This window comes from Eumetopias jubatus, unplaced genomic scaffold (genome assembly GCF_037043125.1).
Source record: "Eumetopias jubatus isolate StellerSeaLion01/CBP00866 unplaced genomic scaffold, mEumJub1_p1.0 scaffold_12, whole genome shotgun sequence".
Lineage (NCBI taxonomy): Eukaryota > Metazoa > Chordata > Mammalia > Carnivora > Otariidae > Eumetopias > Eumetopias jubatus.
In genome coordinates, this window is record NW_028274818.1 from 112330591 (window position 1) to 112357440 (window position 26850).

General features: G+C 48.8%; 1 protein-coding gene across 1 annotated transcript; it reads right to left on the reverse strand.

Annotated features, from left to right (window-relative positions):
- LOC148162911 (synaptosomal-associated protein 47-like) lies at positions 1–26087 on the reverse strand. Its single transcript, XM_088017082.1, is given in 8 exon segments — positions 1–105; positions 275–490; positions 5125–5281; positions 7993–8068; positions 8190–8299; positions 9531–10181; positions 25595–25868; positions 25871–26087. Coding segments are annotated over 8 exon segments (1794 nt in total). The 5' UTR covers positions 26076–26087.
- Between the last annotated feature and the right edge of the window lie 763 nt (positions 26088–26850).

The following is a 26850-nucleotide window of genomic DNA, read 5'->3' on the forward strand; positions in this document are numbered from 1 at the left end:
TCAGGCTGCACTGCCCTCGCCCCCACACCGCGGAATGAACCCAGCGATCCGTGCTTCTCCCGCCCGGGGCCCAAGGACGGTGCATCCCAAGGCTGGGCCTGCCACCTGAGGGAAACGAGGTACGACCCCGGACTCCCCCGGTGGGCCCGCCGGCGGCCAGCCATGTCCCCGTCGGCGCCCGTCCCCCGCCCCACCCCGCCCCGGTCCCCGGTCCCGCTCCGCCCCGGTCCCGCCCCGGAGCCCTCCGCCCAGCCGGGTTCTCTCGGCGCCGCACTCCGCTTCCGGCTCCGTTCGCGTCCTCGCAGCCGCTAGGCAACCGCACAAGGACCCGCAGGAGGGCTGCCCGGCCCGAGGCCTGAAGGACCCCTCCGCGGTACGGGCTGGCTAGCGCGGTGCCGGGAGGGCGGGCGGGAGGTGCCCGGGATGGCCGGGCCTGGGTAGGGCTGCTTGGCCGCTGGGTCGGCGGGCGGCGGGCGGGCCTCCTGCGGTGCTGAGGGGCGGGGACACGGGTAAATGCAGCTGGGCCGTGTTTCCCTCTTTGGTGTAGGCATTTGTAGTTTGTGGCCTTTTCGTGTCTTCTTTAGTAAAATACTTAGAAATCCCAGGGCGCCTGGGTGGCTCAGTCTGTTAAGCCTCGGACTTCAGCTCAGGTCAGGATCTCCGGGTCCAGGGCCGGAGCCCCGCCGGGCTCCCAGGTCAGTGGAGAGCCTGCTTCTCCCTCTCCCCCGCCCCTCCCCCTGCTCACTCTCTATTTCAAATACATAAAAATCTTTAAAAAATATTTAGACATCCTGCACTTGAAAGTTTCCTCAGTTATCAGTGGCTGTATGAAGCAAAGACTAAAAGTACACATGAAAATTGTAAAAACAAATTTGCATTTGGTTTGGTTGAATAACTTGCTCCTGATTATGTCCTCATCAAGGACGCGCAAGTCCTGTGCTGCATTATTTGGTTGTCACTTTCGGTTTTGTTAAATAGCCGAGGCCCTTGTAACTCTTACCACGTGCTGTCGGGCTGGGTCACTGTGTCTATGTCTGAAAATCTCTATATGAAGCACTAAAGTAGGATAAGAAATTACAGCAGCACCATTTTGATGAGTCCAAATGTACATATTCCCCCTAAAGGCCCAGCTGGAGGAAGCTGCACATCCTTGCCATTATGGGGCTCCACAGACTCGCTGGGGTACCCTTCAATGAAACAGCTGGGAGCACTGATTGCTGTGCAACTCAGCATCCCCAGTGTGCAATCAGTCCAAACGTGGAAATCTACCACCACACAACGATTTTCAGGGGTGTGCCCCCTCCTTTCAGAAGGTCAATTTGTTGTGGAGGTCGGAACTCCACTGGCTTGTAGGGTCCTGGACACACAAAACTGGTTGATCACTGCATACTGCACACACACGTCCCACACAGGGATGTACCCAGGGATCTGTACAGCGAGAAGTTCAGAAGAAGCCTGGTTTCAGGAGCGGGCTGTTGGGGGTACGTGGAATCTATCCATTTCCAAGCCTGTACTAACTCAAATGTACCTATTTCCTTTGAAGGCTGAGCTGGAGGAGAGTGGGCTTCCTTGGCCGGTGCAGCGGATTAAATGTTAGATAACATGTTATCTCCGTATAGTAGACACCTGTGAGGACTGACGAAGCTGGGGATCGAACAGGCAGACGGTCCTGGGGCTGATAGTCACATTAAAACTGCTGCCAAAGAAATAGTTGTGGGGCTTTGATCCCAACAGCCAGGTGACCAGCAGATGGGTTGGGACCAGGTTGTCCTCCACAGGCCTGAGAGACCCCAGCTGACATTGGCAGGCTGGGGAGGTACCTACTGCTTATGCACAAAATATGGAGGTCCAGATAGGCAGGAACCTGGAACAGGGCAAGAATCTTGAAAGGCTGGGTCTTGGGAGGGGGCTCTTGGGCCCACAAGAACTTACCCTATCCAACAAAAATGTGCTTTGAGACTGAAGGAGAGTGGACTGCCTTTCCAGGACCGAGACGACTTGGGCTGCAGGAGTAATCCTCATGGGTACACCTGGGAGCTTTAATTACAGGTAAGCCCTAGAACCTAAGGCAACCATTCTGAATGGGACTGAGCTGTGCAGATTTAAAACTGAGACTCAGAAATATTTTAGGGGGATGAACTTTCCATGGAACGGAGACTATGCACATGGTTGGGAACAAGGAAACTCCAGGCCAGGGAAAAAGAAGAAAGGGGTTAAAGTTCAGGGTTTTGGTTACAGTTTTGGATAGCATCAGGGATAGGATTTATGGTTTGGGGGTAGGATTTAATGTTAGGGTACGGGTTAGGGTATGGTTTAGGGTACGGGTTAGGGTTAGGCTACAGGCTAGTGTACGGGTTAGGATTAGGGTATGGGTTAGGGTTAAGGTACGGGTTAGGGTACGGGTTGGGGTACGGGTTAGGGGTTAGGGTTTAGGTGACGGGTACGGGTTAGCGTTAGGGTATGGGTTAGCGTTAGGGTACGAGTTAGGGTTAGGGTATGGGTTAGGGTTACAGTATGGGTTAGGGTTAGGGTACGGGTTAGTCTCTGGACCGAGACTTGTGGGAATAAAGCAGTCAGGAGCCCACCTAGGGTTGGGGTTAGGGCCTAGGGGCATGGCAGGTAGAGCTCTCCTGCTCTCAATGCTTTCAGAAGTGTCAAATGGTGCATTTTGCTTTATGGTGTCAGTCTGTGTCCTCCTGTAATGCTCAGGTGGCCCAAATCCCTGGGGCATGGAGCCAGGGACCTAGGGAGAGACCTCTCAGAAGCCACGTGATGGTTAGGGTTAGGGCCCAGGTGCACGGCACCCCTGGTCTGCGGGAACTGTGGCGAGCTTGGGATGGGCAGTGTGTTTTGAGGGCGGGAGTCAGGTTGAGTTTCAGGCTCAGGGTTTGCCTCCAGGCGGTGCAGAAAGTTCAGTTTCGCCGGGATGGGCATTCAGAGTTCTGCTCTGAGCGTTTCCCAGAGTTCCCAGTGGTGTGGTTTCCTTCTGGGTGGCAGCCCGAATCCCTTGATAATGCTCGGCTGTCCCGAATACCTGGTGCTATGGAGCAAGGCTCTGGGGAGAGACGCTCAGAAGCCAACCTAGGGTTAGGCTTAGGGCTTAGGGGCATGACAGGCCTTATGTGCTGGTGCTGTGAATGGCCTCAGTGGTCTGAGTTGAGGCCATGGGTCGGGGGGGACTGTCAGGCTCAAGGACTGCGGCCTGGGCACGCTGAAGTCGGGGTTCATTGGGATGGACCGGCGCAGTTCTCCTGCTTGGAATGCTTACTGGAGTTCCCCATGGCACGTTTTCCTTTTTAGTGGCAGGCTGAGTCCTCTGGCCCTGGTCAGGTGTCTGAAGTCCCTGGGGCTTTGGAGCCAGGCTCTGGAGACAGACCGCTCAGAAGCCAACCTAGGGTGAGCCTTAGGGCTGAGGGGCATGACAGGCCTGATGTGCCGGCGCTGTGATGAGCTTCCCTGGTCTGGCTGAGGCTGTGGGTCGGGGGGAGTGTCAGGCTCAGGGATTGCAGTGTGGGCACGTTGAACTTGGGTTTTGTTGGGATGGACCAGCACAGTTCTCCTGCTCGGAATGCTTACCGGAGTTCCCAATGGCACGTTTTCCTTTGAGGTGGCAGGTTGAGTCCTCTGATACTTGTCAGGTGTCCCAAATCCCTGTGGCTTTGGAGCTAGTTCTAGGGACAGAGCGCTCAGAAGCCAACCTAGGGTGAGGCTTAGGGCTTAGGGGCATGACAGGCCTGATGTGCCAACGCTGTGATGAGCTTCCTGGGGACTGAGTTGAGGCTGTGGGTCAGGGGGGAGTATCAGGCTAAGGGATTGCGGCCTGGGAACATTGAGATCGGGGTTCGTTGGGATGGACCGGCACAGTTCTCCTGCTCGGAATGCTTACCGGAGTTTCCAATGGCACGTTTTCCATTTTAGTGTCAGGTTGTGTCCTCTGGCACTGGTCAGGTGTCCCCAGTCCCTAGGGCTTTGGAGCCAGGCCCCTTGGGGGACAGACCCTTCAGAAACATCCATAGGGTCACCATTAGGGCCTAGGGGCATGGCAGGCCTGACGTGCAAGGTTGTAGCCAGCTCTGGGAGGTTTATTTTGAGGGAGAGGGTCAGGTTGAGCATCAGATTCAGGGTTCGCCGCCAGAGGGCGCCAAATTTGTGCATTCGCTAGGTTGGGCATTCGGATTTCTCCGGTTCTGAATGCTTTCCGAAATTGAAAGTAGTGTGTTTGAATTCTTTTTGACGTTTGAGTCCTCTAGTGTTGCTCAGTTACAGCCACCCCTGGGACTCCGTAGCCAGGGTCCGAGGACAGTCCACTCCGTTGCCAAGCTAGGGTGAGGCTTAGGGCCTAGGGGTGTGACAGGCCTGATGTGCCGGCACTGTGATGAGCTTCCTGGGGTCTGAGTTGAGGCCGTGGGTCAGTGGGGAGTGTCAGGCTCAGGGATTGTGGCCTGGGCACGTTGAACTCGGGGTTCGTTGGGATGGACCGACACAGTTCTCCTGCTCAGAAAGCTTTCCGGAGTTCCCAATGGCACTTTTTCCTGTTTATTGGCAGGCTTAGTCCTCTGGCCCTGGTCAGGTCTCCCCAGTCCCTGGGGCTTTGGAGCCAGGCCCCTGGGGACAGACCCTTCAGAAGCCTCTGTAGGGTCACGGATAGGGCCCAGGGGCATGGCAGGCCTGACGTGCAAGCACCGTAGCCTGCTCTGGGGGGTCTGTCTTGAGGGAGTGGGCCAGGTTTAGTATCAGGCTGAGGGTTGGCCACCTGAGGGCACCAAATTTGTGCGTTGGCTGGGATGTGCATTCTGAATTCTCTTATTCGGAACACTCTCCAGAGTTGCAAGTAGTGCGTTTGAATTCTTTTTGGCATTTGAGTCCTCTGATGTCGCTCACTTACTGCCATCCCTGGGGCTTTGGAGGCAGGCTTCTGGATACAGAAACTCAGAAGCCACACTAGGGATAGACTTAGGGCCTAGGGTCATTGGAGTCCTGATTTGGCCACTCTGGGGCAAGCTTTGGGGTACGGGGGATCCAAGTTGGGGGTGTGGGTCAGGATGAGTTTCAGGCTCAGGGTTTGTGGGCAGGGGGCCTTTGAAAGTGGCATTTCGCTGCGATGGGCACGCAGGATTCTCCTACTCGGAAAGCTTTGCCCTGAGTTCCCAATGGTGCGTTTTCCTTCTGGGAGACAGGCTGCATCCTCTGGTATTCCTCAGGTGCCTCCGATCCCTGTGGCTTTAGAGCCAGGCCTCTGGGGCCATAGCCCTCAGAAGCCAGCGAGGGATAGGGTGCGGGCCTAGGGGCACGGCAGGCCCGACGTGCCAGCACTGTGGCTTGCTTCTCGGGGGTTTGTCTTGAGGGCGTGGGTCAGGTTGAGTGTCAGGCTCAGAGTTGGCTGCCAGAAGGTGCAAAATTTGTGCGTTCCTTGGGCTGGGCATTCAGAGTTCTGTTCCGAATGCTTTCCCGAGTTCCCAATGGCGCGTTTTCCTTCCGGGTGGCAGCCTGAGTCCCTCGATATTGCTCAGGTGTCCCGAATCTTTGGGACTTTGGAGACAGGTTCTGGGGACTGACCCCTGAGCAGCCAACCCAGGGTGAGGGTTAGGACATAGGGGCACGGGACGTCTGATGTGCCAGCGCTGCGTTGAGGTTCCCGGAGGTGAGGGTCGAGGGTGTGGGTCAGCGTGAGTGTCTTTAGTCAGCGTGAGTGTCTTGCTCTTCTTTTCGGCCAGGGGACCGCTGAAAGTGTGGGTTCGCTGGGGTGGGCATGCAGCGCTCTCCTGCTGTGAATCCTTTCCGGGGTTCCAACCAGCGGGGTTTCTTTCTTGGTGGCAAGCTGAGTCCTCTGGTATTGCTCAGGTGTGCCCTGTCCGTGGGGCTCTGGAGCGAGACCTGCGGAAACAAGGCACTCAGGAGCCCACCTAGGGTCGGGGTTAGGGCCCAGGGGTACGGCAGGCATAGCTCTCCTGCTCTCAGCGCTTTCAGAAGTGCCAAATGGTGCATTTTGCTTTGTGGTGTCAGTCTGTGTCCTCCAGTATTGCTTCGGTGGCGCAAATCCCTGGGGCATGGAGCCAGGGACCTAGGGAGAGATCTCTCAGAAGCCACGTGAGGGTTAGGGTTAGGGTTAGGGTTAGGGCCCAGGTGCACGGCACTCCTGGTCTGTGGGAACTGTGGCGAGCTGGGATGGGCAGTGTGTCTTGAGGGTGGGATCAGGTTGGGAGTCAGGCTCAGGGTTTGCCGCCAGGCGGCACAGAAAGTGCAGTTTCGCAGGGATGGGCGTTCGGAGTTCTGCTCTGAGTGCTTTCCAGAGTTCACATTGGTGCGGTTTCCTTCCAGGTGGCAGCCCGAATCCCTTGATACTGCTCGGGTGTCCCGGATACCTGGTGCTTTGGAGCAAGGCTCTGGGAAGAGATGCTCAATAGCCAACCTGGGGTTAGGCTTAGAGCTTAGGGGCATGACAGGCCTGATGTGCTGGTGCTGTGAATGGCCTCAGTGGTCTGAGTTGAGGCCGTGGGTCAGGGGGGAGTGTCAGGTTCAAGGACTGCGGCCTGGGCACGGTGAAGTCTGGGTCCCAGATGTGTACTATTTCATGCAGATGAGTGTGCTCCTGGATGCCTGGGCCTGTTCTGGGTGCTGGAGATGTGGTCATCAAGAGACAAGTTGCGTCCTGTCCAGATGCAGTACTTGTCCCAGTGTGAGAGCACGGCAGCCAATCAGAGGGCAACAGCACCCGAGGGCGAGTGTTGTCTCTTAAATGAGGTGGTCAGAGAAAGCTTCTCTCAAACGTGGCCACTGGCAAACAACAAAGACAAAAATTACCCAAAATACCATCAATTGCTAAGCATGGGCCATGCTCTGGAGTCTTCTTCCTAAAACCATCAACCCAGGACCATGAGACAACATGAGACAAGAGTGCAATCACGACACGGTGTACAAAACCTCAGCACGCCTCCTACGCGCCGTCGAGACCTTCAGAGTAAGGAGAGCCCAGGGAGACACCACCCGTCGTGGGGGACTCCAGACGGTGTCCTGCAACGGCAAGCACGAGGGGATCTAGACAGAGCTCAGACAGGCTCGTCAGCTGTGACAGTGAGGATGGCAGCCACGGGGGACTCTCCTCCCAGCTCTTCCTCAAGTCTGAATCCACGCTAAGATGTAAAGGGTATCCTAAAGATGCTGTGCAAGAAAACAGCCATTTTCCACTGCTCTTCCCCAGGGTGAACGCAGGCCACCTGTGTCATTCCCAGCCCCTGAAGCCCAGGAGACCCCTGGGGCCAGTCGCTGCCCGGGCCACCTACACTGCACAGGACTGCAGAGGTCTCTGGAAAGTTCTTCCCCACACTGACGCAAGGCAAACCCGGTCCTGTGGTGACACTGCCCCCCGCTGGCCACACAGCTACCAACACGGCTTCGGGAGGACGGGGTAAATTTCTGAGATGTCAAGTCATGATTTCCACCCCCACCGCTTCTGCATTTTCCACTGTGGGACAGTGAAAACACAGGTGCTGGAAACAACATCAGAGGTGACAGAGAGGGCCCGCCCAGGCCTCCCGTGAAGTCCCCAGCAAGCCAGACGCAGTCCTGCTATTCTGCTCCCAAGCCCACGTGCTGGCCTCTCCCCTGCCTCCCCTCCTCATCACCTGCGCCCTCATCCACTCCCGGGGCAGGGTGGCCTCCCCGAGGGAGCATGGCACCTCTTGCTCCATGCAGATGCAGACATGCTGTGGGAACCCCTCCACCCCAGAGGCTAAAGTGAGCACCAGGATGAAAACCCATCTGTCATCGTGGAGGTGGTCCCACTCCTTCCACACACACACCGTCTGTGACTGACAGGCGAGGCCACACATCCTGAATCTAGGTGCTGCTGAGAACGTGTCTCTGGATGTGGCGAAGGCCCAGCACCAGCTGACTTTATGTGAGGCTTCCCTGAGGAGGAAGACGTGCAGCCTGTGGTCAACAGCCTTGGCCTGTGCCCTTCCTGATGGCGGGCCCTGTGGAATCCACACTCACCTAGGCTCCTGCTGCTGGACCACGGCCACAGAGGCCCTGGCACGCACTTCCTGCTCCTCTCCAGCCCTGTCTGCACCTGGACATTCGGGGTCAGAGCAGGCCCAGCAAGCCTCTTATCCCCTGCATAGAGTGTGCTGGCATCCCGCAACTGGCACGCAACACTCTCTCCAAAACCACCAGGTACACAGAAAACCCACGAATGTCGTGGAGCTCCATGACAAGAGGGACTGTGGGGGCCCGGCACTGTGCCTGGCACGGGGAGTTCTCCATCAGCAGAATCAATGGCTGAAGGCGTTCTGTGTCAGGCCTAACAGCCCCAGGTCCCCTCACTGACCAGCCCCAGCCCCCCAGGGGCAAACCGCAGGGTGGGGGCACCGACGGCCTGGCCTGACGCCTCCCTCATCAGGGTCTTGGGCTCCCTTCTACTGCCCACCCTTCTCGGCCCCTTTACGGGCTTCCCAGTCCTGCCTTGAGAAGGGCCAAAGAAAAATCTGGAAATGCCAAAAAATTACCTGTTTACATTAACACTTCCAAAATTTTGGTGCTTATGGGACAGATCTATTTTCAGGTAAATTTCTTTTGAAACGTGAAGCCATGTAGAATAACATCAAAATATTCTTGTGTTAGGGAACCAGGTTACATATTAGCACTGAAATCAATCACTTCAGAACAAAAAGAAGCAAACATATCTCTTATTGTAACAGACATCCAGCAATCAAAGTCAATAAGGAAAGCCTACTAGCCTGTTAGAAAAATCACAGTAACACAGACATAAGATCACCTATGGGAAAATAAGGTATTTTATGACTTTGGGATTTCTTAAGATGGGTGCAGAAACAAACTCAAGGGGAATTTACCCAATTAAGGATTTCTGTAACGGACAATGACAGTCTGGCAGAGGTGGTAGCTTCTAAAGCCAACAGGGATGCATACCTACAACATGGACTAAACAAACAGCACAGCAGAATAAAAAAACAAAAACCACAGAATAGGCAATCCACAGAGAAACATGTGAAGCCCAAAAGCAATAAGGAGCGTCAGATGCTCCACGTCAGACATGAAAATAAAGACACCAGCAAGATGCCACCGGATACCATCAGGACGGCAAATCTGAGAAGTCAGATGACCCCAGGCTGCTGTGGGCGAGGCTGGGGCTGGGCCTGCGACCTGGGACCCTTGCGACCCCTGGCCATGCCCAGCTCCGTGCTCCCCAGAGACACTCGGAGGACAGCACACCTCACCGACGGTGGAGGCCTGCAAACCCACAAAAACTATGCTGCAGTTTTCAGAGATTCTGATTCCTAAACATGTCCCTGGAAGGTGGGCTGGGATGTCCCAGACTGATGCCAAGGTCAGGGGTGGAGGGACTGGACACCCACCAGGGTGGGCAGCTAGGTGCCCTGAGTCACACACAGGAAAGGGGGAATCGCCTACCTTGGAGCCTTCCTCTGTTCTGAAAGTGCCACTGAGCCTTGCTGAGCTCAGGGGAAACCCACACAGCCGTCCAGTGTGTGATACACCCGCGCTGTGGGACTCACACAGTCTGAGGTTGCAGGTACTGAGGAAAACGGTCTGAAGTGTTCTCATTTACAAACAAATGGACAGTCTGCAGTGGTGCACAGAACCAGCAGATGCTCTCAGTGACACAGCACGTTAACGGTGTACCACAGGCCGTGCCCCTGAAGACCGACGCGCACTCACCCACCTGCCAGACATAGCAGCCCTTCTCTGCTGGGGAAGATGTGCTGGCACTTCCGGGTGTCAAGCCACCTTCTAACAACTCCATCTTCTTGCTGAACTGCACCTCCAAAATGGGGACAGCCTCGGGCATCTTGGCGGATATCAGGTGATAAGCTATGTCTGGCTTCCCGATGAACCATTGGAGGATGCTAATTTCATAAGGTGTGTGAACCTTAATGTCGTCTATATCTTCTCTTTCAAATCTGTGCATGAGCAAAGAACTCGAGTCATGGATTTCCAACCCGGACACAAGGATGGTAAGACTTCCTGCTTTAACATGAGATGCTGTTCCCTGGGAGATAACAGCAGGAATTTGGACCACTACCCCTTCTTTTTCAAGAGCTTTGGGACTAGCCGTTGAGGTGCCCCCCTTGGGCGTTGTTTCTGCTGGCATCCTCCAAAGCTTGGAGCTAAAGGGCCACCAAGGGGACTCCAGCTCTGTCAGCAACCTAAAAGACCAAACAAAACACAGAAACACAGTCAACTGAGTTTTAATGTTTTCCTGAAAACTGTTAACCATTTTGTAGTGTTCTTTTCCACAAGCACTGCGTGAAGCGGAAGAGCAGGAATTACTATCCGTGTGTTTTAGAAAAGAAAACTGAGGCTAAGAGCAGGATCTCGTAGGCCTACGGACACAAAGCCCATCAGTAGTAAACACAAAACATGAACACACGTCTTCTGACTAGAACGATGCCCTTTTCACATTGGACCCTGGGTAATTCTGACTCAAAATAAATCCTGACCTCAATCTGGAACTTTCTGCAGTAATCTCTCCTTTCCAATGTGGTAACAAGCATGTGTGGCTACTGGGCATCCAGAGTGTGGCTGATATCACGAGGGACTGAATTTTCAACTTAAGTACATGTGGCTAGTGGCTACCACAGTGGATGGCACCACTGTAAAATACCCACAAATACAAACAGATTGACCTTGTAGCAAAAGTAAAAAAGGAAGCAGGAAAGAAAAGCAAAGGAACAAAGATCAAATGGTATCAACAGAAAATAAATATCAAGATGGTGGAGTTAGACTCAACCATATTAGTAATTATACTAAATGTAAATAGACTAAATCCTCTAATTTAAAGGCAGACTGTCAGCCTGGATTAAAGAAAAAACCACCAAGACACAGCTATGTCTTGTTTATAAGAAACACTGAAATATAAGGACACAGAAACATCAAAAGCAAAGGGACTGGAAAAAAGACATATTGTGCCGAAAATAAACTCTAAGTCAGGGAGTGTTACCAGGGATAAAGACAGAGAATACATAATAATAAGAGAGTCAATTTGACAAAAAGACTTAATACTAAACATGTATATCTAACACAATTTCAAAATTCATTAAGCAAAAATTAACAAAACTAAAAGGAGAAATAGACAATCACAGTTGTAGATTTCAACAAATTTCACTCCATAATTAACACAGCAAGAAGACAAAAATGATGAGTAAGAATATAAACACTATTTAATCCACTCTGGCTGACTGGTATTTATGGAAACATCATCCAACCGCTGAATACACACTCTTTTAAAGTATATTCAGAACTTTAAGAAAAGAGTATAACACGTCTCAATAAATTTCAAGTATACCATCTGTCCCCAAAGAAATGAAATCTGAAATTAATGACAAAAGACTAATAGAAAGTTCTCAAATATTTGGAGATTAAGTACAATTCTAAATAAAGGGAATTGGACAATATCGGAAGTGAATGAAACAAAACAATATGCAGGAAATGGCAGGATGCAAATAGAGCAGTCACGAGGAAAATTTATAGTTCTCAATGTGTGTATTTGAAAACTTCTCAGAAAGGTTTATAATCAGTGATTTAAGCTTCTGTTGTGAAAAGTTATAAATTAAACCCAGAGTAGAAGAACGGAAAAGCAGAAATCAATGAAACTGAAAACAGAAGAAAAGAAAATATTAACAAAGCCAAAAGTTGGTTCTTTGAAGTAATTTTTAAAAATTAAACCCTTACAAGACATGAACAAGAATAAAACAAAGAGGGCTGCCTAGGTGGTTCAGTCGGTTAAGCATCTGCCTTTGGCTCAGGTCATGATCCCACGGTCCTGGGATCCCCCGCATCAGGCTCCCTGCTCTGTGGGGAGGCTGCTTCTCCCTCTCCCTCTGCTGCTCCCCCTGCTTATGCTCTCTCGCTCTCTGTCAAATAAATAAATAAAATCTTAAAAAAAAGAATAAAGCAAAGAAAATGCACATTACCAATATCAGGAATAAAAAGGGAGGCATCACCATAGATTCTTTTAGCCCTGGAAAGCCTTCTAGGGGATATCATACCCAACTTTACACCAATAAATGGGACAACTTATATGAAATAGACAAAATACTCAAAACACCCAACATTCCAAAACTGAAGCAAGAAGTAGTTTAAGAATATGAACACCCATAACAAAGTGGCAACAAGAGAAATTTAGAAAAGAAAATCCCATTTACGAATGTACCAAAAATAATAAAATACCTTAGGGATAAATTTAACCAAGGAAATGAAAGACTTCTACTCTGAAAACTATCAGACCTTGATTAAAAACAAACAAACAAACAAAGATGACACAAGCAAATTGAAATACATACTATGCTCATGGACCAGAATAATTTATACTGTGAAAATGTCCATAATTCCCAGAGCAATCAACCGATTTAACGCAATCCCTATCAAAATACCAAGAGCATTTTCCACAGAACTAGAATAATACTAAAATTTGTATGGAACCACAAAAGACCTCAACTAGCCAAAGTGATCTTGAGAAAGAAGAACAAAGCTGGAGGTAGAGGTATCAGAATCCCAGATTTCAGGATATACTACCAAGTTGTAGTAATCATAACAGTACGCAGTACTGACACAAAAGCAGACACACCGATCAAAGGAATACAACAGAGAGCCCAGAAATACACCCACACTTATACTGTCAATTAATCTATGACGAAGGAGGCAAGAATATACAACAGGGAAAGGACAGTCTCTTCAACAAATGGTGGTGTGAAAACTAGACAGCCACATGCAAAAGAATGAAATAGGACTCTTTCTTACACCATACACAAAAATTAGCTCAAAATGGATTAAAGGATTAAATGTGCGACTTGAATCCATAAAACTCCTAAAAGAAAACATATACAGTAAAATCGCCTTGACATCCGCCTTGGTAACATATTTATGGATATGTCTCTTTAGGCAATGGAAAGAAAAGTGAAAACAAACTGTTGGGACTACATCAAAATAAAAAGCTTCTGCACGGCAAAGGAAATCATTGACAAAACAAAAAGGCAATCTACTGAATGGGAAACGTTATTGGCAAACGATATATCTGATAAGAGGTTAATATCCAAAATATATAAAGAACTTATACAATTCATCACCAAAACAAATGGACAATCCAATTAAAAAATGGGCAGAGGATCTGAATAGGCCTTTTCCCATAGAACACATCCATGTGGCCAAAAGACACATGAAAAGATCTCAACATCACTCATCATCAGGGAAATACAAATGAAAACCACATTGAGATATCACCTCACACCGGTCTGAATGGCTAAAATTAACAACACAGGAGACAACAGGTGTTGGTGAGGATGCAGAGAAAGGTGAACCCTCTTGCACTGCTGATGGGAATGCAAACTGGTACAGTCACTCTGGAAAACAGTAAGGAGGTTCCTCAAAAATTAAAAACAGAATTACCATATGATCCAGTAATTCCACTCCTGGGTATTTACCCAAAGAAAATAAAAACACTAGTGATAAATATATCTACACCCCTATCTCTACTGCAGCATTATTTACAATATCCAAAATACGGAGGTAACCCAAGGGTCTCCCTAGATGGATAATGAAGATGTGACACACACACACACACACACACACACACACACACACACACACACAGTGGAATATTACTCAGCCACAAAAAAGAATGAAGTCTTGCCTTTTGCAAGCATGTGGATGGAGCTAGAGGGTATTAATGGTAAGTGAAATAAGACAGAGAAAGACAAACACTACATGACTTCACTTATATGTAGAACCTAAAAAACTAAGCAAACGAACAAACAAAAAGCAGAAACAGACCCATAAATACAGAGAACTGATGGCTGCCAGAGGGGAGAGGGTTGGGGGAGGGGCAAAATGGATGAAGGGGAGTGGGTGATACAGGCTTCCAGTATGGAACAAATAAATCATGGAGAGAAAAGGTACAGCATAGGGAACATGGTCAACGGTATTTTAATACCAACACAGATGGAAGCTACACTTGTGTTGAGTATATCATTAATTTGTCAAATCACTATGTTGTACATCTGAAATTAACAGAGCATTGTGTATCAACTATACTTCGACTAAAAAAAGGGTGGCATGGATGTCCACCCTCAGTCAGCTATACTGTGGTGTGCTTTCCCCAACTGGAGCAGTGTCAGAAAAAGTACCTGAGGAGCCTCGACATCCACCCTTACCTGGCTGCAGGAGCACTCCTTCCCCTAAGTGGGATGGTGGTAGCGAAGGCCACATGAAGAGCCATCAGTAACAAGGGAAACCTTACTGGCTCAGTGGAGGGGGATGGTAACAAGACCCCCCCAATTCTCCCAGCTAGGGCACAGTTATGAGGAAGCTTGAAATCCCACTCCCAGCCAGCAGCAACAGGTGTCTGTTCCTATCCCAAGGCACAAACAAGGGCCACGTGGGGAATTGGGGCTCTCATCCTCACACGGCAGTAAGAGGAATCAGCTTCCCTTCTCCTTCCCTTCTTTCCCTCTTTCCTTTAAGAGAGAGAGAGAGAGAGAGTGGGGGAGGGAGAGAGAGAATCTCAAGCAGTCTCATCGCCCAGCATGGAGCGCAACGTGGGGCTTCATCGCACCACCCTGAGATCATGGCCTGAGCCGAATTAAGAGTCAGATGGTTAACCCACTGAGCCACCCAGGCGCCCCAATAGGAAACAGCTTCTTACTCCTGGGGCACCATGTCGGGGAAAGCTCTGCTGAAACAGAAAAACAAGATTCAGAGTCTTAATACCCAAAATGTCCAGGATACAATGAATCACCATGCCAAGAAGCAGGAAAATCTCTTCTTAAATAAAAAATAGAAGCAAATGCCAAAACCAGGATGAAACTGATGGAATTACTGGACAAGAATTCTAAAGCACCATCATAAAAGTATTTCCACAAGCAATTATGGACATGCTGGAAATAAATTAAAAACCACAAAGTCTTAGCAGAGAAACAGAAGACACAATAAAGTATCCGGAAATTTTTGAACTTAGAAATACAATATACGATAAAAAAAAATGGGTAGATGTAGACTGCAGCCTGAGATGACAGATAAAAGAATCTGTGAAATTAAAGATCAAATAACAGAAATTACCCAATCTGAACAACAGAGAGAAAATACTAAAAACAACAATGACAACAAACCCAAGGGTCCAAAACAAAAGACTGAACACTCATCACCACCACTCCAGCAGGAGAAGAGAAAGAGCGTGGGGCTGGAAAAGGACGCAAACAAATAATGGCCGAACATTTCCCAATTTAGGCAAAAAGACATAAATAAGCCCATAGAGTTAAAAAAAAAAAAAAAAAACTAATCAGACCCGCACAGCATAAAACCAAAGAAATTACCGTGAAGTTATGTTAAACAAAGAAAAGATCTTGACAGTGGCACGAGAGACCTCACCTACAGGAGAAAATCAATTTGAATGGCAGCGCACTTCTCGTCAGAAAGCATGGAGCCAGAAAGAAGTGGCGCAATGGTTTTCAGTGCTCAAAGAAAAGAACTGTCGGTTCAAAATTCCACAATGAGTGAAACTTTTCTTCAGGAATAAAGAAGAAATTGAGTTATTCTCAGAGGAAGTAAACCCACAAAGAAATTGCTGCCCTAAAAGAATGTCTTGAAGAAGTCGATGGATCAGAAAGGAACTGATAAGGGCAGGAATCCTAGAACATGAGGAAGGAGGGTAGAGAAACAGAAAGAGTACAAATATAGGGAAATAAAATGCACTTGCTTTTTTCTTTTGAGCTGGCTAAAATATGTATGGCACTTGAAGTAAAAATTACAAAATTGCTGTGGTTCTCAAATAGGAAAATGAAGTTAAGATAATTAACTTACAGAGGATTTATATGAATCTGGTAGGGTAAACAGACATAAAGACAGTGGTTAGGTTTCTACACACCGGTCAATTGGGTAAAATGTCAACACCAGGGGTGCCTGGGTGGCTCAGTCATTAAGCGGCTGCCTTTGGCTCAGGTCATGATCCCAGGGTCCTGGGATCAAGCCCCGTATCGGGCTCCCTGCTCTGTGGGAAGCCTGCTTTTCCCTCCCCCACTCCCCTGCTTGTGTTCCCTCTCTCGCTGTGTCTCTCTGTCAAATAAACAAATAAAATCTTTTAAAAAAATGTCAACACCAGCACACTGTGACCAATTATGCATATACAACGTAATACCTAGAGTGTCCGGTGAAGAATATATGTAAGGACATACATTCACAACAGTGTAGGTAAGTCACAATGGAATTATGAATTAATATTCAGGTAACCTACAGGAGGCAGGGGGGAAAAAAGAAATGAGCAACAGAGGTAACAAGTAGCACAAAAATAAAACAGCAGATTTAAGTGTTTTTACACCACACTAATAATTACATTGCTAGGATGGCAAAACTGCTCCAGGTTCAGTCCAATTTCTATCAAAATCCCAGCTGGCTCTTGTGCAGAAACCGGCCAGTTAATCCTGAAATTCATATAGAAATGCAAGGGACCCAGGTTAGCCAACAATCTTGAAAAACAAGAATAAATTTGGTTGACTCCCACTACCTGAGTGCAAAGCTTACTACAAAGCTATGGAAATGAGGATGGTGTGGTACTGTCATAGGGTCCACACGTGGATCAATGATAGAACTCAGTCTAGAAACAAGCCTTTACGTGCAGGGTCAGCTGGTCTCCAGCAAGGACAACAAGACAATTCAATGGGAAAACACTGAATTGAAATATTGCTGAGACCACTGGATACCCACATAAAAAGAAAAGAAGTTGGGCCCATTTCTCATACCATGAACTGCAAGTGGATCACAGACCTAAACAGAAAGACTAAAAAAGAGTTAACCTCTGTGACTTTGGATTTGACAATGAATCAGATATGACACCAAAGGCAAATGATGAAAGAAAAACAGATACACTTTAAATCTTTTAGGCCTGCATCGAGCCAGGTCTGGGCCACAGGCATGAGAGATGCAGTCAGGCCCTGGGATGCTGGTATCTGGAGGAGGAGTCGAGGGTGTGGCCACGAAGTGGGCCCGGGTGCACGTGTGCCATAGTCATCTCCCACGGTCAGACTACATGCTCCAGGGAGGGAAGTCTGCTTGGCAGTGTCTGAAGAAGGGAAACTGCAAAGCTCTGGAAAGCTCATTTTTTTGAATATAAAAGATCAATGTTGGATGCTGGATCAAGATCGGGGGGAAGAAAAGGACATTTGGTACTGTTATGTTGAAACCACAAGGAAAACAACAAAGGATTTTCTCTGGTCCCTTAAAACAAAGAAGCCAAAACAGGACACAGATGTTTTGCTACATCTGTTGGGTTGCACTAGTTTTTCCCACCATGAACATGGGAGAAACTGGATGAGTTCTGTTTTTGAATATATATATATATATTACATAAGTAAATGAATCTCTTCCTCTAAGTTATTTTGAGAAGAAAAAATTAACTGAACAGTTATGAGCTGGGAGCATCATAATGTGTTTTGAGAATTGTTCTAAAGCACAAAAGTGGGGGCACCTGGATGGTTCAGTTCGTAGAGCATGTGGCTCTTGATTCCTGGGGTCATGAGTTCAAACCCTCCATATGGAACAGAGATTAGTGTAAAAAAAAAATCTAAAGCACAAAAAGTGGAAAGATTGTTATTTTCAAACTTGAATCTTCAACCAAATGACACAATTTGGACATCCTTTGTGAATATTATGAAGGCCACTGATGGGACTTAAAATTGATAACGTGCAGTCTGAGGAGAAAATGTCTATTGGGAAAGTTGAGGTAAAACTTTCTTTTACTCAATCTTTTTTTAAAAATATTTTATTTATTTATTTGACAGAGAGACACAGCGAGAGCAGGAACACAAGCAGGGGGAGTGGGAGAGGGAGAAGCAGGCTTCCCGCCAAGCAGGGAGCCCAATGCAGGGTTCGATCCCAGGACCCTGGGACCATGACCTGAGCCGAGGGCAAGCGCTTAACCAACTGAGCCACCCAGGCACCCCTCAATCTGTCTTATTTAGTTCGAAAATAAATTCTGTTTGATTCCTTGGAGAAAAAAAAGATTCTCTGCTTCAAAAAATATCTTCAAGAAAGTAAAATGGGGGCACCTGGGTGGCACAGTTGGTTAAGCGTCTAATTCTTGATTTTGGCTCTTGTTCATGATCTCAGGATTGTGGGACTGAGCCCCATGCTGAGTGGGGAGTTTGCTTGAGATTCTCTCTCTCCCTCCCCACGCCATATCTAAAATAAATAAATAAATCTTATAAAAAAGAAAAGAAAATGACAATCCACAGAAAGGGAGCAAGTATTTTCAAATCATGTATCTGATAAAGGCCTTTTATCCAGAACTCTGTAAGAACTCTTAACAACTTCTATAAAGAACTCTTATAAACTCCATAATAAAAACACAACCACATAAAAAATGCTCAAAGAATCTGAAAACAAAATACACATATGGAAAAAACATATGAAAGGATACTCATTATCACTAGGAAAATGAAAGTCAACCACCCAGTGAGACACCACCTCACACCCACTAGGAGAGTTATAATGAAAAAGATAGGTAACAAGTGTTGTGAGGTTGTGGAGAAACTGGAGCCCCTCATACATTACTGGTGGGGATGTAAAATGGTGCAGCCACTTTGGAAAACAATTGGTCAGTTTCTCAAAATGTTAAAGAGACCCAGCAACTTCCCTTCCAAGGGAAAGGAAAACAAACATCCAAAGCAGCACTATTCATAATAGCAACAAAGCAGAAACAAGAAAATGCCCGTCAAAACTGGTCGAGGGATAAACAAAATGTGATAGATCATACAACAGAATATTAGCCAGAAATATAAAGCAACAGGGCGCCTGGCTGGCTCAGTCAGTAGAGCATGGGACTCTTGCTCTGAGGGTTGTGAGTTCAAGCCCCATGTTGGGCATGGAGCCTACTTTAAAAAAAAAAAAAAAAGAACAAATAAGTAGTAACAAAGTACTGATCTATCCTACAACCAGGATGAACCTCAAAAACATGATGCATATGTGACCTCTCTAGAAGAGACAAATCTACACAGAAAGAGTAGATCAGTGGTGACCTGGGCAGGGCAAGAACACAGTGACTGCCAAAGGGCTTGAGGCAACTTCTGGGAGTGACGGAACTGACCTAAAATTGGACTATAGTGATGTCTGCACAACTCTGTAAATCTACCAAAAATCATTGAATTGTTACATACAATGAGTAAATTTTATGGTATGTAAATGAGAAGACTGTTTTAAAAAAATCTACAAAGACACCTCAGAATAAAACATCAGAATATCTAGGAAAGGGGGAAAACAGTAGCCACAATCCTACACAACTTAGCAATAACATACACTAGGAAGACAATGGAAAACATCCTCAAAGTCCTGAGCTACATAGGGCTCAACTGTGAAGAGCCAAACTGTCATTCAAGAGTGCCATTTTCCAACACGTCAACACCAAGGCCACACTATTTACTCACAGATGCCAATGGAAATACAACCAAACTACTTACAACTAGATTCCAGCAAACTCCTGATATCAAAACCAGGTTGCCAATTTGTCTTCATTTCATTTAAAGAGAGATACGGAATTCCAGGAAGTAGGAAGCGTATAATCCAGATTTTTAGTATACACACAGACACAGACACACACACACACACACACACACACACACACACACACACACACACACACACATTTGTTTTCTTCGAGTTCTATGGGGCCCTTTTGCTGCTTTTGATCGCAGAGAGGCTAGCATAGGGGTTTCAACCACCATGAACTGAAGCAGCTTTCCAGCTAGAGAATTCAAAGAGACAAGCCCTATTTCCTTTTCCCTTCATGGGAGCCAGATATCTAAGAATGGAGACACAAGGGAAGAGAAATTTCAATGAACACACACAACAAGAAAGACATGGTTCACAAAAATAGTTTGGAAAAGACTCAAAGCTCAACAACTCCCCCAGAAGGATAAACTTATAAAGATCCACACGGAGATACATCATAGTTAAAGTGTTGAAACCCAAAGACAAAAACAGAGTTTTGAAAGCAAGAAGAGACAAGCGACCTGCCACATTCAAGAGATTCACAGTAAGAAGCAGTCCAATGTAATCAATCACCAACCACCAAGTAGCTGGCTGAGGAGCCTAGACAACACAGCCATACTGGAGACTCAGTGTTGGTCTCCAGTTTGGGTGTGCAGCAGCGGCCGTGGCCAGGCTGGCCTTGGTGAGTTGAAGTCCATGTTGCTGAGACCCATCATGACTTCCATCTCTGTCACCGTGGTCACTTTGCTCATGGGCCTACTGGGCAACTGCAGGAGATGCTGGGGAAACAGGCTGGCTGGGATCCAGAGAAAAGGTCATCCTAGCCACTTGATTATCACAATCCTCCTCTGCTGAAGAGACTCTGGTGAGCGTTCACATGGGACACATCTTTGCCTTTTGTCCCACTCAGAGAAGTCTATCCATATACTTCTACCCCAGACCTCCCTGTCATGAAGTTTCCAATCATGTTTCTTCCATTCCCCAAACATCCAGCCAAACCACCGGCCACAGCCAATCAGTAAGCAGTTGAGCCTCTAGCCGTTCCTCCTTCCAAGGAAACTGTTGAGCAGAGTAGCACACAACGGTCACCAATCTCAGGGGCCTCCAAACACGTCTGCCCACAGCCATCTTGGAGTTACCACAGAACACAACATGGTCAAGCACTGGATGGAGCAATGCCTTACCCAGCTTTACTCACATGGAGAAGAGACGGAACAAAATCAGGTCCAATGTAGGCACTGGTACCTCAGAGACATCAGGTGCCCCTGGCAGCCGATGCAGGACAAACGGCTTATGTATATCCCTCTAACGCTTCAGCTCAAGGACCAACCCCCCACCCCCCAACTATGGAGTCTAAAATACAGAAGACTGGGGGTGTGCCTGAGAGCCACCCGCATGCATGCTTCTGTAGAACAAAAGAGCACTGGTAGAGCTTGTAACAGGGAAAGCCATTTCCCTACTAGGGGATAAGTCTGGCACAGGCTATGTGTTCCAGGCCTAAAACCCATTCTTATGAGGCTGAGAGTGCGTCAAAAGACTTTATGCACAAGACTGCCTTTCCAACACAATGAATTTTCAGGTGCATGGCTTGAAGTTCAGCCCACTGGGAGGATTTCTGAGTCATGCCTGCATATTGCACAAAACCATCTGTAAACCAGGCTCCACAATTTTCCTCCTCAGTCAACTGACTGTAGGGTGTTCCCCAGGTAGGGAATGTGCCCTCGGTGCAGGCTGGGAGAGAAAAGGCGGTATGGCAGGAGTGGGGGCCATGTGACCTAGCCTATGCTTTCAGGGCCTGCTAGAGCCTGATCTCCTGTAGCAGGGCTCTGTTTTGAAATCCTACACTGTGACTCCCTATAAAGGTCCACAAAGGCTCCAAAGAGCACCTTTGTCTACCGCAGATACTTGGAGCGCCACTGGATCTGCTGGATCATGTGGCCCAGGTGGCACCTTGACCTGCTACAGAGCCTTCTTATTCCGGACCCCACTCAAAACTAGCATCTTTTCAAGTCACTTGGTAACTGGCCAGAGAAGCACACCCAAATGAAGAGTATGTCGCTTCCAAAATGCTAAGGGGCTCACTAGGCGCCATGTCTCCTTTTAGTTTTGTTTTTTTCTTTTGTAAATTGTATTTATTTGAGACAGAGAGAGAGAGCATGCACAAGCATGTGTGTGAGTGGGGGGGAAGAGGAGAGGGGGGAGGGAGAGGGAAAGAACCTCAAGCAGACTTCCAACTGGGTATAGAGCATGATGTGGGGCTCAATCTCATGACCCTGAGATCATGACCTGAGCTGAAACCAAGAGTTGGACGCTTAAGCGACTGAGCCACCCAGACACCCCAAGTGTGTCTTCCTTTTGGTTATAGGAAGAGCCAGATGCAAAATCTATCCTTCACCATAAAAAGATACCTCAGCAAGCCCCACTCCACTGGATCCCTAGAAATTTCAATGAGGATGAAAGTATCTAATTTCTGTCAGATTTCTTTCCCACCTCTGACAAGCAAACATCTTTCCAGTGCATCTAGAGTAGCTGCTACTTCTTCCTTGAGCCAGTCCGCATGGTATCCCCCATGTAATGGGCCAGCATGCTATCCTGTGAAGGGAGAGACAGTCAAGGGCCCTGTGACATAAAGCATGACACAGGGCTGGAGAGCTGGTATACCCCTGAGGTGGGACGATACAATGCACTGCTGGCGGCTGAAAGCAAGCTGATCTGGTGGTCCTTCCTAAGAGCATTTGCCAGACAGACCACTGCAGAGAACGTTCCAGAGGATGTGTTCATTTGCTCAAGCATCGGGAACAGCAACTGCAATTAAGAGTACCACCTGGTAAGTTTAAGACAATCCATCTTTGTTCTGCACCGTCGAGTGAGTGAGCTGAGTGCAGATGATGCAGGGCTCACTATCCATGCACCCTTCCAGTCCTTGATGGGGGCACTGATCTCAGAAATCCCTCCAAGAAGAGGTTACTATTCTAGGCAGTCCAGAGGCTCCCACTTGGCTTGGCCACCAGAACAGCCCTCACTACACAGGTCAGGGAACCAGTGTGCGATTCTGCCTGCTGCTGGATGATGTGCTCCAGGACTGGGATGGGTTCGGGGCCTACTGGGCCCACTGTGACACTACGAGGCAGACCTCAGTTAGAACTCCACTGATCCCTTGACCCCCAGAAGCCCCAACTCTGACTGGTCTGCTGCCATCAGGTCACTTCCAGCATCCAGGGGTCCCAAACTGTCTGGTGGCTTCCTGCTCCCCAGTGCACGGCCACCCTGGTTAAATGCCACAAGTCCCGTGGGGGAAGGCTGGGAGAAAGAACAAAGGTGTAAACTTTAGTTAATTAATTAATTAATAAAGCTTTTATTTATTTATTTGAGTGAGTGAGAAGGACAGACAGTGAGAGAGTACAAGTGGGGAGAAGAGGGAGAAGCGGGCTCCCCACAGAGCAAGGAGCCTGATGTGGGGCTTGATCGCAGGACCCTGGGATCATGACCGAAGCCAAAGGCAGATGCTTAGCCAACTGAGCCACCCAGGGGCTCCCAAAGGTGTAAACTTTTAGGAGCAAACTGGGGTGCTTCCAGCTTCCCCATCATTCAAGGGGTTTCGAAACTGCAAACTCAGTCTTCAAGTCTGGGAGCTGATTCAGGGGCCATGAGTGCTTTTTAATTCAAGTTAGAGGCTTGCTCACTTGACCCAGCCAAAGTATGAACTGGGTCAACTGGGGCACCCGGGTGATCCTGGGGTCCTGGGATTGAGCCCCGCATTGGGCTCCCTGCCCCTCTCCTTGCTCGTGTTCCCTCTCTTGCTATGTCTTTCTCTGTCAAATAAATAAATAAAATCTTAAAAAAATAAAAGAACTGGGTCAACTGCCCATCTACTTCTCCTCCAAGAGCAAGGTCTCTCGGAGTCAGACTATTCTGATCACGGCTTTGGCTCTGCTGTCCATTATGGTGACCACCCCAAAGATGAAACTCAAGAAATAGTAGAACAAAAAGACAAGGAGAAAAATGAGACACTATCAGAAGATCAATCCAGGACGGCCGATAACCAGACAACGGGCGTTCCAGAAGGAACACACTTTAAAACTGAAAGGCAGAACCGCATCACATGCTCACCGAACACCTGTGCCAACGACCCCCAAGAGCCAGGAGACCCCCACGAGGAGCACCCATTGGCGGCTCTGTGGGAGCTCGCTGTGCAACTGCGGCACGTGTGGCCCTGCGCATGCCCCTCCAGCGTGGCCTTTTGCAGTTCAGTGCTCCCTGCATTTTTGCTACTTTACCCATTTAAAAACTCTTATAAATTTTGCTTTTGTACACATCTACTTTCAACTTGGTTTTGTGTTATTAACATTGCTTTGAGGTGGATCCATGTCAGTCTGTGCAGATCTAAAAGCAATCAGTGTCTTGAATCCGAGTTGGCAGTGATGTGGGAAACAAAGGCAGAAGGAAAGGTAGATAAAATGTTTTGTCCTTATACCCTGCAGCCTACTGAGAAATACTGCATTACCGTTAATGCCTGGCTACAAGGAAAAACCACCTTGGTCTGACAATAGCAAGGGCTCTGGTAACCCATGTCGTCCTTAGCAGATGAAGATCCTTTTGGAACCTCCCTTTACTCCCCACCCCACCCCAAAGTACAGCATCATTTGCTCCTCATACCCCCCAGCAGCAGCTCTTTCTGCCCAAGTTTCCGTCCCTGTGTTTTAATAAAACCACCATTTTGCACTGAAGACATCTTAAGAATTCTTCCTTGGCCATCGGCTCTGGACCTCATCTCTTTCCAAAAACTACATAGTAGTGACTAATTACTGCATCCCCTTGAGGATCGACTGACTACAGCTGCCTCAGTGAATGTGCCCATCCACACACGCTGGGATTCGTCATGGGGTCTGTGCACCTTCGGCTTAGCTAGGTCTTGCCAGGGGCCGGGCCAGGTCCCATCAGTGACAGCGATACAAGACGTCTCGTCCCGACCCACACCCTGACCATCAGTCGGTGTTGTCTCACATCTGTACTTGTTGGTTTAATTTACCTTTCTCTAATTACTGGGGTGCCAGTACCTCCCTTTCATGGGCTGGGCTCATCTGCTTAAAAACAAGGCCGTGTGCACTGGCCTCCCTGTGCCCCCTTCCCAGTGGCTGGGAAGATTGCTGCCAACAGCTTCTTACACAGCCACGGAGCCAACACGGGGCCCCGGGGCGTGACCCAGAGCAGAGCCTTTGACCTGCCCGGGACGCCGACCTTCCCCTGCACCTCTCTGTGGGGGAAATAGCCTCCCAGCTTCTGCAAGCCACAGGATCTGAGGATCTCCATGACGGCAGCTGACCCTACACTCCAATCAATCGTCCTGCCCATTTTTCTACTGAACTGGCTTTTTCTCATTCTGACATATGAGCTCTCTACCTAGCTGGGTATGAATCCCCGGGTGAGAATACAAGTGGATACTACAAGCATCTTCTCTAGCCTCAGGTTCATCTTCTCACTTTTGTGTTTTGTTTTGGTTTGTTTTTTAAGATTTTATTTATTTGACATAAGAGAAATACAGCAAGAGAGGGAACACGACCAAGGGGAGCGGGAGAGGAAGCAGCAGGCTTCTCGCTGAGCAGGGAGCCCGATGTGGGACTTGATTCCAGGACCCTGGGATCACGACCCCAGCCAAAGGCAGACGCCCAACGACTGAGCTACCCAGGGGCCCTATCAGTTGGCCTTTTGTTAAAAGAACATTAAAGAAATGCGGCAATGTCAGCACACAGCCACATAAACAAAAGCTCCCTGGGGCCCCCACTGTTTAGAAGACTGGAGGGGGTCCCTGGTTTGGGAGTGGCTGGTGTCTCAGCACAGCCGGCAGCTCCTGGAGCCAAAGAGCTTCAGCTCAAACCCTGCGGCCACATGGCCGTGCAGAACAGCAACTTCATGTGTGTGACCTGGCCCCTCGGCCTGTTTCCCCCATAGGATGAAACGAGGTAGCCTTCCTTATTCACACAAGACTGGAGCTCTGCACCAGGCACAGAATGTGTCCCTCACCAACGCCCACCCGGCGTCACTGCGCACGGCAGGGGCGTGACCCGTGTGTCAGAAACGCCCCCTGTACCTGTCAGCCACGTCCAGGTCAGATTCCATCTTGTCCAGGCCCTTGGTGATGCTGTCCAGCTGCTCGCTCTGATGGTGGAGGACTCAGGCTGTCTCTTCCAGGCAATTCTGGGAACAGGCCATCAGACCAGTCAGCTGCTTCCCCTTCGTCACAGGGAGCGGTGCTTCCGATGGAGACAGCAGCAGCTCTCTCCAGAAATGCTCGATGATGCTGAAGACTGCATTCCGACTGGGCTGCAAGGAGCTGAACCAGTGCTTGAGGTGGTCCTTCTCCAGGTGAGAGACCTGAAGACAAAGTGAGAAGCCTCCTTCTTGATCTCAATCACACTAGACAGGGGGAAGCTGACCAGTGCCTCCCCGGTTTTATCAGTTGTAAATCTCAGGGAGTGAGAACTTAATGAAAGCTTTCCAGGAACCCATCGCTTCTCCGGTTCTAAGTAGTAGGAGCAAGGCCAGGAGTGCACACAGACCTCTCTGCTCATCTGGCTCCCGGGCTGGTCTGCTCCACGGCCACGGCCACTCGGCCTCTGGAGGAGAGGGACAGGTTAGCGGATGGGTGGGGCTAGCGCGTGTCAGCACACTTGGACCACAGACAGGAGGACAGCTCGGTGTGCTGAGTACACCAGGGACTGGCAGGATGGAGGCCCACCCCACCCGAACCAAGGTCCATGGCTCGATGCGACTGCCACCCCAGGATCCTTCACAAGAACACCACTTCTGCTGTGACAGCCCCACCAATACACAGTCCTCTCATGTTCCTACGCTAACACTCTCCTCTCGAAATCGTCATCATAGAGGAAGTAATCCTACAGGTAGACCTTTCCCTTCTTGCATGGCCCACAAAATCATCAAGTTCTACATAATTATCTAGCTCCGCATACGTATCTGTATGTACGGTTTCACACGGCTGTAAGTAGTGAAGGTACGCTGTTCACATCTACGGCTTTTGCATTTGTTAACAATGTTTGGGAAGTCAGGCATGATGGATGTGATGCAATCCTGACAGAACACCATGTGCGCCCTTCTCACTGACCAGATAAGCCCACAAAGCCAGGAAAGGAGGAGAATCTCGTGCAAGGTCAAACCACAGGTACGTGACGAGGACTTGGCTACAACTAGACTTGGGAATGCCTCGTGCACCTCCCTTGTGGGCAGAGGTCCAGCTGGGGCCTGTCTTCCACACACCCCCCCGCCATGCTATGCGCACACACAGTTACGGCATAACCTCGTTTGTAAACATGGGAGAACAAATCACTG